The 12,405-nt window shown below is 34.5% G+C and overlaps 4 protein-coding genes across 4 annotated transcripts; 1 reads left to right on the top strand and 3 right to left on the bottom strand.

Moving 5' to 3' along the window:
* Positions 1-1,390: 1,390 nt before the first annotated feature.
* Positions 1,391-2,028, bottom strand: LOC148549756 (uncharacterized). The gene is made up of 2 exons (XM_088496091.1): positions 1,972-2,028; positions 1,391-1,879 (listed from the first exon to the last, which is right to left on the bottom strand). The coding sequence occupies exons 1-2, from the start codon at positions 2,026-2,028 to the stop codon at positions 1,391-1,393; spliced, it is 546 nt and encodes a 181-aa protein (XP_088352217.1).
* Positions 2,029-2,046: 18 nt separating this feature from the next.
* LOC107611427 (uncharacterized) lies at positions 2,047-3,479 on the bottom strand (the record flags this gene model as incomplete). The annotated part of the gene is made up of 5 exons (XM_088495774.1): positions 3,438-3,479; positions 2,453-2,682; positions 2,304-2,307; positions 2,166-2,258; positions 2,047-2,073 (listed from the first exon to the last, which is right to left on the bottom strand). Coding segments are annotated over exons 1-5 (396 nt in total), but the record flags the coding sequence as incomplete, so codon positions are not given.
* A 93-nt stretch (positions 3,480-3,572) lies between these two features.
* LOC148549757 (uncharacterized) lies at positions 3,573-4,367 on the bottom strand. The gene is made up of 3 exons (XM_088495775.1): positions 4,287-4,367; positions 3,775-4,162; positions 3,573-3,673 (listed from the first exon to the last, which is right to left on the bottom strand). Exons 1-3 carry the CDS (start codon positions 4,365-4,367, stop codon positions 3,573-3,575), a joined length of 570 nt encoding a protein of 189 aa, XP_088351901.1.
* Positions 4,368-10,005: 5,638 nt separating this feature from the next.
* LOC148549758 (uric acid degradation bifunctional protein TTL-like) lies at positions 10,006-11,139 on the top strand. Its single transcript, XM_088495776.1, has 4 exons — positions 10,006-10,218; positions 10,346-10,447; positions 10,542-10,668; positions 10,817-11,139. The coding sequence occupies exons 1-4, from the start codon at positions 10,006-10,008 to the stop codon at positions 11,137-11,139; spliced, it is 765 nt and encodes a 254-aa protein (XP_088351902.1).
* The last annotated feature ends 1,266 nt before the right edge of the window (positions 11,140-12,405 follow it).

Below are 12,405 nucleotides of genomic sequence, written 5' to 3' on the forward strand. Positions count from 1 at the left end.
AAATTTTTCTTTTTTTTTTTTCGGTCACCAACACTTGTCTTACAAGAAATCCTATTTTGTCCATGGGGATGTTGAATTTCCTTTCTCATTATTTCCTGTTCTCTAGCAAAATTTAATCTTTGTTCTTTATTTGAGCATTTGTATTGTACCATTTAAAAAATAATTTCGCTACGTTACCAACAGCATTTTTGTCAACTTTTGCCAACTCTTATTTATAACTGTGTTTAATGAAAGTGTCTTTGTGGATGTGTCTAATAAAAATATTTTTTTAATTGCTGTGTTTAATAGAAGTGTCTTTATAAATATATTTTCTGGATGTGTCTCTTTATATATGTGTTTAAAATATAATAATTAATTATTGTTAACAATAAGTTAGCAGATAATATATTGGTATCCTATACTTTTCCTTTAAAAAAATAGATATATAAATGATTAGTCTCATTTTTTAAATTGTAATGCAAGATTCATAGTCTGAATTCTAATGCATGAACTACGTACTTATGCGAGAATTGACTCAATGCGGTTTACTAAATATTATCCATAAATAATTAATAAATTTATCCCTGGATTGACTTATTATTTACATTTTTTTTTTATCGAAGATATGGAGACTCGAACCAGCAACCTCTTAATTGAGTATGGGGAAACTATGCCATTTGAGCTATTGCTTTTTGGCGACTTATTATTTACATTAAAAATTAAGAAGCACACTTATTTATTATTGTATATATCTTTTCACTACACCACATCCGGCAGATAGCAGCGGTTATGTATAGGATTAGCAGCGGTTTTTAACCGCTGCCAAATGGATAGCAGCGGTTGATAAATCCGCTGAAAGATAGTGTGCGGCTAAACCCTTAGCAGCGGTTATTAGTAACCGCTGGAACAACCGCTACTAAATGGTATTTTGCAGCGAAATTATTTTGCAGCGGTTTCATCCGCTGCTAAATCGTCAAAATATGATTTAAGGGAGATTGAAGCGGTTGTCAACCGCTGCAAAATACCATACGTTTACTAATCCTGTTATGAATATAGCAGCGGAATTAAAACCGCTGCCAAATGTTGAGTAACACTTTTTTTTAAAAAAAATACCAGAATTTATAATAGAAAATGACAACTCTTTTATTTTTTATATGTTCATCCACTTAACTGCATTAATTTATTCAAATAACCAACAATCAATCCAAAAACAACACACGAAACAAAACATAATTAATAAATGCAAAGGTGAATCATTATAACGATAATTTGCATCCATTATTGTAAACTACAAATAAAGTCAACAAAATAAAAAACTACAAATAAATATCTCAAAAGTCATTACGAAAGTAAATAATAAAAGAGTATAAAGATTCCAACACTGATAAGTCAAATCATTAGTGTCCACACATCATCTTGCATGGGATGAGGTTGGTGCACTTCTCAAAGAATCCAAATCCGCAGCTATTTCAGGTGGCAAATGACCTCCTTGTTGCTGGATTACGTATGTCAACAAATCTCCCATTGTCTGTATTTTTGCCTTCCCTTCAGCTGCCTCTGTCTCCATTATCTGTCTCTTTGCCTTTTCCTCTGCTGCCTCTGCCTCCATTCTCTGTCTCTTTGTCTTTTCCTCTGCTGCTGCTGCCTTGAGTTCTGCTGCCTCCGCCTTGAGTTCTGCTGCTTCTGCCTTGAGTTTCACAATCTCCATTTGATACTCCTCAATCTGTACACCGTAGTCCGACTGCTCTGGAATATTACGAAAACACCGACTCGGACATGTACCAATACCAAGTCCACGAACTCTTCCTGGGTGCTCCTTTCCAAGCACTTGTGCAAGGGAATCATTCTGTGAAAATTCCTTGCTAGAGGGGTCTTGGCTCTCAACAAATTCAATTGCTTCCTGCAAACATGTGAGGTCCGGACTTACACTAATCTAAATTCAATAATAGTAATTGCAAAAGGAAATTTGAAAAAGTAATGAACATGATTTACCCCAACCAAACGCGCTTCTTCATTCATATACTTTCCATTCTTTTTTTTATGACTCATGGTCCATCCCTCTCCTCTCCCAATAGGCCTTCCCAGTCGTTGCTCCTATAACAATCATCAACACACATTTGTATTAAACACAACACTGTATTACCAGAAACACGTCAATATTGTTGAACTGAAATTAAATTAATTACTTCTTCGTGTCTCTTTCTTGCCATCGTTTTAGAACCTCCGGTATGTGTGTATTGTTGCTTTGAACGATTAACGGCATTTTTTCTACACTTCTCCTGCACAAAAAACGAAAAAAAATAAATGTTATTGGAATAAATTACTACACTATTAATGATTCTATAAATCAGCCTTGAGCGTACAACTTCAGGAAACAAAAAAAAATGATAAAGTGATGACCTTTTGGGTAGTAGTTTTTCCACTATCACAATAAATTCAGCATATTTAAAATCGCATACATTGAAATTTCAACTACATATTTGTTACCTGCGTGTCATCGTCCAATCGATATTGAAGAAACTTTTTCCAATGATTTGCCTCTATTCCTACTGGCTTACGCTTGATATTTTCCTCAAAAGTTAGTTCTTCGTCATAAACCTTATGGAACAAATGATTTCTTGAATTCCTCCAGCAGTTTCCTATTCTTTGTAAAATTTCCCGCTTTATCCACCCTCTTTTATCGTCCTCATAGTGGAAGACTCGCTACAAGTAGTTCAAATCAAAAGACAACATATAATAATTAACCACCTCAAAAAGACTTATGTATTACCAAAATACATACTTTATTACATCAACAATTCTCTACAACAAAACTCACAGAATTCAACTACAAGAAACCCAACATGCACTATCCTTCTCTATTTTACCAGACTAAAACAAATAAAATAGAAAACCAATTGTGTATTCACCTACTAACGGAGAGTTGCTGCATAAAAAAATAGCATCCCCATAGAAAGGAAACAATGAAATAATCTCTCAAGAAAAAATTAAAACCACATAATCGTTCAAAATTTCAAAGTTAGAATGGTAACATAATCAACTTGTGCGGATGTGTTCCAATTTTAATTTTGAAAGGCATTTTCATCTAACCGAAAATCATAAATAATAGCTAGTCACTCTCTAATTAATAGCAATAGGAGCAGCTTTAACATTCTCATGAGGTTTATAAGTTTCTTCATTATTGTTGTTATTATTATTACTACAATTATTAGTTACATTGCTATACACGAAGGATCAGATTAATTGGGGATTAAGCTGTATAATTATATAGTGCAATTTAAACTATACAAAAAATTCCTTAGAAATTTATCGAATATTCTACAAAAATTCGTATGGTCGATATCATGTGTGTGCGTCTTAACCTTTCCTTCTATTGTTCATTTAATATGTAAAAAAACAGCAATTTACACCGAGCATTGGTAGCGCCTTACTTTATCAAACAAAAGAGTAAACATTACCTTAACCTGGTCATACGCATGCTCCTTGGAAGCCTTACTCATTGTCTTCCAACTCTTTGCACAAATTGGTAATTGTTGAAAATCAGACCCCAATGTCCCCAAGAACCCGCTCAATAAGCCCGCTGCCTGACCAACTTATTGCAACTCTCTGTTATGGTGTAGAACAATCTTCTTTCCAGGAGGAAGTGCTAATGCCTCCTTAACAGTCAGCTCCATAGAAGAGATCACACCATTTTCTAACAGCAATGAACAAAATACAAATGTTAGTTTACTAAGAGAATATAATGCACGGAGAAGAATCATTACATTTACTAAGAAGCAAGCATCAGAAGAATACCTATGACATCAACAACCCAATAATTAGTGTCCTTTTTTTTGCGGTTTACATTGACTTGATGTTCAACTTCATGTGCGGCAAACATGTTGTCTAGATGGTCATCGAATGACTCGATCTCATCCGCCTCCGGGTTATAGTCTTCATCTTCTGAATGGTCATCTACACCTTCATGTGAATCCGGTGGATGCTTTCTATTTGTCGCAGGAGCTCGAGTGTCCCCAACGTCACTTGACGAAGCCATCCGTGTTTCATTGCGAGGTGGTCGAAAGGGTACAGCATTAACACGGGATTGTCGAGCACCGTTGCCGGAACGCGGAGGTGGAGGGGCTCTTGCACGTCGTTGTGCACTCGAAGTTTCTTCCCCCGTATCATGCGTTCCATCCGTTTGCTAAAAACAAAGTAGTTAGAACATCAATTCATTTCATTCGATTTTCCCACAAATTCTATTGAAGAAGTGTATACACTAAAAGGCAAATGAACATTCTAAAAAACTGGTGCGTTAAATAACTCACTGGAGTAGCGTGGGTTTGACTATTAGGGCCAGCTACAACTCCGGTTGCATTACTAATGGTGTACCGAGGTTTCCTTGGCATTTGATTATTCCTTAACACAACAAAAGGTCATTAGAGAACCAGCAATAGAACGACAATGGAAAACCAAATAGTGCACAATGACTATACCAATTATATCAATCAAGTTTCAGACAACATTTAAGACATTATATAGCAATTTTGTTGCTGAATAATAACAAATAAATGAAATTAAATAATCATTACAAGTCTGTTATCAACTTTCAAAGGTGCTAATAAAGTAGACAAACTCTGTGGTGTTAAAAATGAAATGGCAACAACTTTTCATCCCCAACAAACAAATGTCTAAGTAAGATGAGAAATTAATGTAACCTTAGCAAATCGAGCATTAGAGAAGTTGTTAAATAGAAACATTTGAGGTGTAAATATCTATTGTATTAAGTTTTCCCTAAACCAGTCATTGCCCAGTGTTGAGGCCGTAATCCAAAGATTGGGGGTAAGACTCATTAAAAATTGATACTTATTCAACCTATTTATAGCAACAACTTTTTCAGGTATCTCTAATTAATTTTGTAAATGTTGCAAACGTCTGAATGGTACGTAACAGGTCTATCTTGCATGTAAAGAAGCATATCATCAATAACCAAAGGGAGAAAAATTCAGTTTCATAACATTTAGGTATGGGTCACCATGGTTTGGATTTTCAAAACTCCAAACAAGATCCACTTTAGAACCAATTTTATGGTTCATCATACCAAACTGGAACCGGATTAAAAAGAGACACCGGTTTAAAACGGGTTTGAAGAAACAAAAACCTGTTTCATGTCGGGTTTAATATTTAAATCTGGTGTCATTTATTAACCTGATGTTAATTCCAGTTTTTTAATATCCAAATTAAAAATCCGATTTTAAATCTGGTTTTAAAATATCCAAATTTAAAATATGGTTTTATTTTTAACATCCAATTTTAAAACCAGAATTTAAAAAAAAAAAACTCCATTTTTAATCAAAGTCTGATTTATTTATCCCTCCTGTCCAAACCAAAGGAACAACCAGAACCAACAAAAGCACAACAAAGCTTCTACTTAGCTTATAATTTTCATGTGGACAGAATTTAAAAAAAAATAGATCAACATAAACAAAAAGGGACAGCAACATTTCAGATATCGAGGTAAACAAAAAGCATCAAAAGACGTAAACAAAAAAATGACCAGAACCGAAACACAAGGAACAATAGAATCTTCGAGTCAATGGATGAATGAATAACAACAAAATCATATCTTGTTCCTACAGGTAAAAACACAATCACAGTCAACGCAGATTAATGGTTGGAGAAAGAACTAAGTTTCAAAATCAGTTAATCAAAATGCAGCTCAACCTCAGAAATCCCAGCAGCAATATGTGAACAATATATCAGATAAGCGAACAAACTGCAATTCAAACTCAAGAATAGCATGATAGTATGATGAACATAAATGTAAACAGCAATGTTTACACACAATCCAATTGAATCGGTAAGCATATGGCAGCAAAATCAGTCACGTTATAGTGGATAAAAAGGATCACACAATCTCAATAATTACAGCAACAGCCATAAGTCCATTTTCAATATATAGGTCCAAAATATGAACTTCTCATGTAACCTATTCAGTAGAGATAGAAAAGTACTGTTCCATTTATAATAAGATTTTTTTTTTTGTGTCTCATTTATTGAGTTCAAACAATACAAAATAAAATTGAAAAGGGTTCCAATTCTGGGTTAGACTGAGGAAGAGTGTGTATGTTTTGTAAGACGGAAAAAAAAAGTTAGAGAGAGACAAATAGATAAAAGACATTAATAGATAAAAATAAATAAATAAATAAATAAATGGGGAAGGAGAAATTGGGCCACAAAAGTATTTGCCTCAAGTTAATTCGAAGATGAATGAAGAACTTTGAGAAGTTGGGCCCAAGTGTGTTCGCTCCAAAATCAAATAATTAACCAAATCAATAAAACTTAGTAAAATTAAACAGGAAAATGGACCAGAATCTGGAAGAATAGAACTAGAACAGGGCAAAAAGAAAAGAGACGGGGTGCTACAGCGGCGGTGGATGGAGGACGCTGATACAGGCAGCAGGCGCTGGTGTGCTTGAACTGTGTCGGACCTCCGTGGAAAGAAGAGAATCAAGGGCTCCTGCCTGTAGTGCTTGTGCTATAACTGCTTGGACTGCTTGTGCTCGAACTCCGTGAAAAGAATATAAAATAATTTTTGAAGGCACAATTTGGAGAATAAAAAATGATAACAACGTGACCCAGTGCTTATCTTTGTTGTTTCGAACTAAATGTTGCAGTAACAACAGAAAAACATTACGAAAAAGAGCTAATGCAAAAGACGAAAATCTGTTACATAGGAAAAATTCATCATCAAACTATTCATAAATTGCAGAAAGATATAAACAATATAAATTAATCACATAAGAGTGAAAAAGGAACAATGATGGACAAATTTATTCACCTTAAGTGACTGGGCAGAAATTATACAACCAAAAATCACGGTTTCAGAAGCACTTCAACCCTTTGGTTAAATTTAAGAGCCTTCTTCTCAATGATTAGAAGGACATGATTAATGTGCAGAGGAATAAAAGAAGAGTTCGTGCAAAATCAATCTGAAATAAGAAGTATAAACTGGTTCGGGGTGAAAGAGGCGCATAGTAGGTTATGAAGAGGGGAGACACTGCTATAATATTGGGTAGTTTTTGAAATCCTAACAACTTCATCTCAATCAGATTCATAGGCTTTTACCTAACTAGCTTTTTTTTATTTCAAATTTTGCTAAAACGTTGGGTGGTTTTATTGAAATCCTAACAACTTCATCTCAATCAGATTTTTAGGCTTTTACTTAACTAGCTTATTTAATTTCAAATTTTGCTAAAACGTTGGGTGATATTTTGAAATCCTAACAACTTCATCTCAATCAGATTTATAGGCTTTTACTTAACTAGCTTATTTGAATTCAAATTTAAATTTGTTTGTTATCTGAGTTGAGTAGCCCATTTCTCCTACTACTTAATTTAACCTTTTTATTTAATTAATTTAGCCTTCTATTTAATTATTTGTAACTGAAAAAAGGCTTCTGTTCAAAAATAGCCTGTAAATCCGGAGCATATAGGCAAATTCATTTTTTCTATTACTTATCTTCAAAATAGACTTGATAATATCTTATATTTTAAATGAGTTTGGTCGACTATATAATAACAGATTTCACTTAAGTATAATTGTAAACTCATTATCTCCACTCTACTTCTTTTTAAATTTTGGGTGCCAACAACAGTCGTCTGAGGGTTTCTTCAATTTCCAACTACACGTTCATCCAGGTACCACCATTTTCATTTTTAAACACTAGTCTCCTTTCCAGTTGTTAATATCAAGGTTTCGTTGTACTGGAAGGATCACATGTTGCGTCATAACCTTGATGTGATGCACATAGAGAAAAACATTTGTGACAATGTGGTCTTCACTATTTTAAACAATAGCGTCAAATCAAAAGATAATCTTAAAGCTCGCAAAGATTTACAAAGCATGGGCATAAGGCCTGAATTGTGGCCGGACGAAGGTGGTAAATATCATTCAGCAATCTTCACAATGTCGAATCCACAGAAGGATGTATTTCTGAAGACTCTACAGAACGTGGTCTTTCCAGATGGTTACTCGAGCAATATTGCTCGTTGTGTTGACATCCGGCAGCGCAAGTTGTATTGGTTGAAGAGTCACGACTGCCACATTCTAATGGAACAATTACTTCCAATATTGGTGAAGAATGCATTGCCAAGTCCGGTATCGAATGTGATTGCGAATCTGTCCTCATTTTTCCGAGAACTCTGTGGAAAAGCTATAAATCCTATGCAGCTTGGTGCCCTTCAGAATCATATTGTGCAAACTCTGTGTCAGATGGAAATGATATTTCCTCCATCCTTCTTCACTGTCATGGTTCACCTTACGGTGCACCTCGTTGATGAACTAAAACTTGGTGGCCCGGTACATTATCGGTGGATGTATCCAATAGAAAGGTTAGCGTGCTAATAAACTCATTTAAGAATCCTTTTTCCAATTTTCTTACGTGTATACTAAACGTTATGTCGGATTCATGTAAAAGGTACTTGGGACGATTGAAGCAATACGTGCGTAACAGGGCACAAGCTGAAGGCTCAATTGCGGAGGGCTATTTATCCGAGGAGATTTTGACATTCTGCTCCAGATATTTGGATAATACTGAGACTAGAATCAACCGTCCAACGCGAGTTAACGATCGACCTGTTGAGATAACAAACAATGCAGGATGTACTATGTTTCCTGAAATTGGAAAAGCTTCGGGGGCTGTATCACATTTTGCACTAACCCCAATGGAAAGAGATCAGGCACATCGTCATGTGCTAGTCAATTGCGAGGCCGTCGCTCCATTTATTGAGTAAGTATGCACATGTAATCATTAAGCACGAATATAACCAATTTCAAACACTCAGTCGTTGGAATAATTTCTTGTTATGTCATAAAGTAAATTTAGGTCAAAAACCAAGCGAAAGTTACGGGATCAAACAAGGTCGCACTCTAAGATAGACCGTGTTGTGCATGCAGAATTTCCAAGCCGATTCAAGCGTGAGGTTCGCTGAAATTTAAGCTGACCAACTTATTTCTGTCCTAGAATTATTTCTTGTAAATTTCAATTTTTAATACGAACAAACTCTAATTTATAGTGCTAGGTTCCAATGGATAGTACCGTATATTCGAAAGAAATGAAGTTGCTGGCATGTGGTCCCATGCTTCAGGCAAGACGGTTTGGGTCATACAACGTCAATGGGTACAAGTTTAGAACTATCACAAAGGAAGATGGGCTGAAAACACAAAATAGTAGAGTTTATGTCTCATCCAATACAAGAAGTTATGCGAGCATGCGTGACAACAGAGTGGCTGTTGGTAGTGTTCCATATTATGGAAAAATTGTGGACATCATCGAACTGAACTACAGCTGCCATTTCACAGTGGTTTTGTTCAAATGTATTTGGGCTGATACAACTACGAGCAGAGGAATCAAAGAAGACCATCTAGGCCTTATCAGCGTTAATTTCGCTCGTCCAATTCACACTGGTGATCGAGAAGAGGATGAACCGTACATATTGGCATCAGAAGCTCAGCTCGTGTACTATGTACGTGATGAAGTAGATCAAGAATGGAGTGTAGTGGTTCATGTAAAACTACGAGACTTGTATGACATGGGAGGAGAGAATGAGGATGTTGAAGCTGCTTTTTCTCCTCAGCCCGGGTTGAACATGTCAGCATCAGGTGACATCAGTGATTTACAGTTGACAAGAGATGATGATATAGAAGACCCAGTAGCAGATGGTTCTGATAACATAGATTATGTGCCATAGTGAAAATAAGGCAAAACATGTGCATCATTTTCATAGTATATGTGTGTGTTAGATAAGTTTAACAGTGTTTATGATGTGCGCAATTTGCTGGTTACATTACTATCTGTGTTTTCGTATTTGAATTAAGTTCTCATTTCAAGTTGATTTTCATGAATGCCACCAGTTCCTCATCATCATTGTTATTGTTCTTAACATCCAATAAAGAAAATTATGACATCGAGTAAATTATCTTGAATTACAATATTGTTATCATTGACAAGTATAGTTAATATAAAAAGGTGTTGTAACAGGAGAAATGAAAACAGAGGATTTCTCATCATGCTGTGCAGGCACAACGTTCGCTAACAAAATGGCTATGGCCTCTCCATTCTCTTCATTGGAACATGCAATTACGGCTGCCAGAGACATATGGTCCCGTAAGTTGAATGTTAGGTCTTGGTTGGAGGCTTTATCAGGTCGATCTTGTTCTAATGAATACTTGGAAACGGCGAACGAAGCAACTGTGCAGGTATGTTCATTAGTCGTACTCTTAAACACTTGCATTCAACATTATTTGAAAAATAATAATTTTAAGTTGCTATATACTTATGACATTTAACCAGTGATAGTTGTTCCATTGATGCTAAAATTTGTAGGAACTTCATGAATGGGGATCAAGGTACGAGGAGAAATTTGGCTATGTTTTTGTGACATTTGTAGTTGGTAGGACATCTGAAGACATACTTGCTGAATTAACGGTTGGTAATAAATTTCTAGCACAGTAAGTGAATTACAGAGACACGATATGTTTTATAAAATAGACCATCAACTATACATTTTATTATGGTGCAGATGCGCTTTAATAACTCGCATGGTGTTGAGTTGGAGATTGCTTCAAAAGAGGAATTCAAGTATATAGAACGTGCTATTAGAGAGCTTCTTTCCAAGAAATCTGTCCAAACTACTGAAGAAGGAGACGGTAATATTTAATTTTGCATTTGTTAATTTTGAAAGTCCTCTTCTCATATTTCCGAAAATTTCTTTCCTTAATAACTAGAATGACTTGGAAGTTATCATTATCTTTTAACTAGTGCTATATGTTGTTGGTTGCATGTTCATATATTCAGTGTCAGCGGAATATTCAGGCGAAATAGTTGCTGACACTCTAGATGGAGCAGGCACTGATTCAGAAGATGATCTAGATGCTATCTCCTCCGGTGGATATGACATCTCCGGGGATGTTGAGCTCAATAGGGTTCCAGAAGAAGACAATGAAACTTTAAACACCCAACATAGAGAAGATGCAGTACATGCTGCAAAAAGGGGTTTCGATCTGAACAAGATGCCATGGTTTGGAGATGACTTATCAGATCCGTTATCACGTCACTGCAGTGCTTTTTTGACAGAGTATTTCTGGCCAGGTCAATACGATGTTGATGAGAAATTTTGACTCAAAACTTGTTTGTCTACATTAGTAATTCTGATTTTTTTTCCATTGAACTTTGTCTTGACTTAGTGAATTTGGACGTTTACTTGATTTTTATGTTACCAGTTATGGTTAAATACAAACTCAAAATGGCTGATACTACAAGAGAAAACATGATTCGTAAATTCGGTTTTAGTTATTCATGTATAATTTTTTTAATTAATGAATTATTTTTTATGTAACACAAGATTGAAAATCTATTTAATGCATTAATTAAGTTGCAGTATTTGAACCTTATCTTTTCATTAAAAAAAATAACGAGGATAAGAACAGTTATAAGATGGCAATAATGTTTATACAAAAAAAATTCAAGTATTAAAAAATATTGCAGCGGTTGGAAAAAAACCGCTGCAAAACGAGTATCAATGTTTTCAACAACTGGACATTTAGTAGGGGTTACAAAAAACCGCTGCAAAATGAGATTATTAAGCAGCGTTCCCTAAAATCGCCACAAGAACCGCTGCAAAACGGGTGCATCTTGCAGCGGTTACTGTAAAACCGCTGCAAAATAAACTCATTTGGTAGCGTCCTCTAAAACTGCTACAAGAACCGCTGCCAAAATCTATTTAGCAGCGATTTTATAAAACCGCGGCTAAATAACCGCCGCTGATAAATTTATCAATTGATTAAATACCGACTTTTTTTTGAGGCCATTGGTAACTACATAAGTAAACAGAAAATAAACATTAAGTTCAATAATAATTATTTGGCAAAATAATAAATTTCTTTTGAATTAATTGTCTATATAAATAATAAATATTGTTACGAAGAATATGGTTACTATTATTATATATATGTATTCCATATAATTTAAAATCTTCTTTTGGACCGATCAATATCTACATAAATTATATATCACTATAATCTTAATATTTTAAAATAAATTAATTTTCACAAAACCAAATATTTAAGATATGTAATTGGGTATATTAGTTTCAACGGTTATAATTTTCTTATATAACAAGAACTAAAGATGCTCATATGATATAAAAAGAACAATAATATTACATCAGGAGTAATGATGTTAGGTAGCCAAAATATTATAGACAATAAAAAAATATAATCAATAATATTTATACTTATAAAAGAGTGTGAATTATTTTTTGGACTTAATTGATACAATTATTTTTTTCTATAACTATCTTCTTTATTTAATTACACTAAAAATCAATTATAAATTTAGTGTGAATTAAATTTTTAAAAAAATTCTCTTTCATTATTGTTACATTT

Source organism: Arachis ipaensis, chromosome B8, assembly GCF_059453495.1.
Source record: "Arachis ipaensis isolate K30076 ecotype BB chromosome B8, ASM5945349v1, whole genome shotgun sequence".
Lineage (NCBI taxonomy): Eukaryota > Viridiplantae > Streptophyta > Magnoliopsida > Fabales > Fabaceae > Arachis > Arachis ipaensis.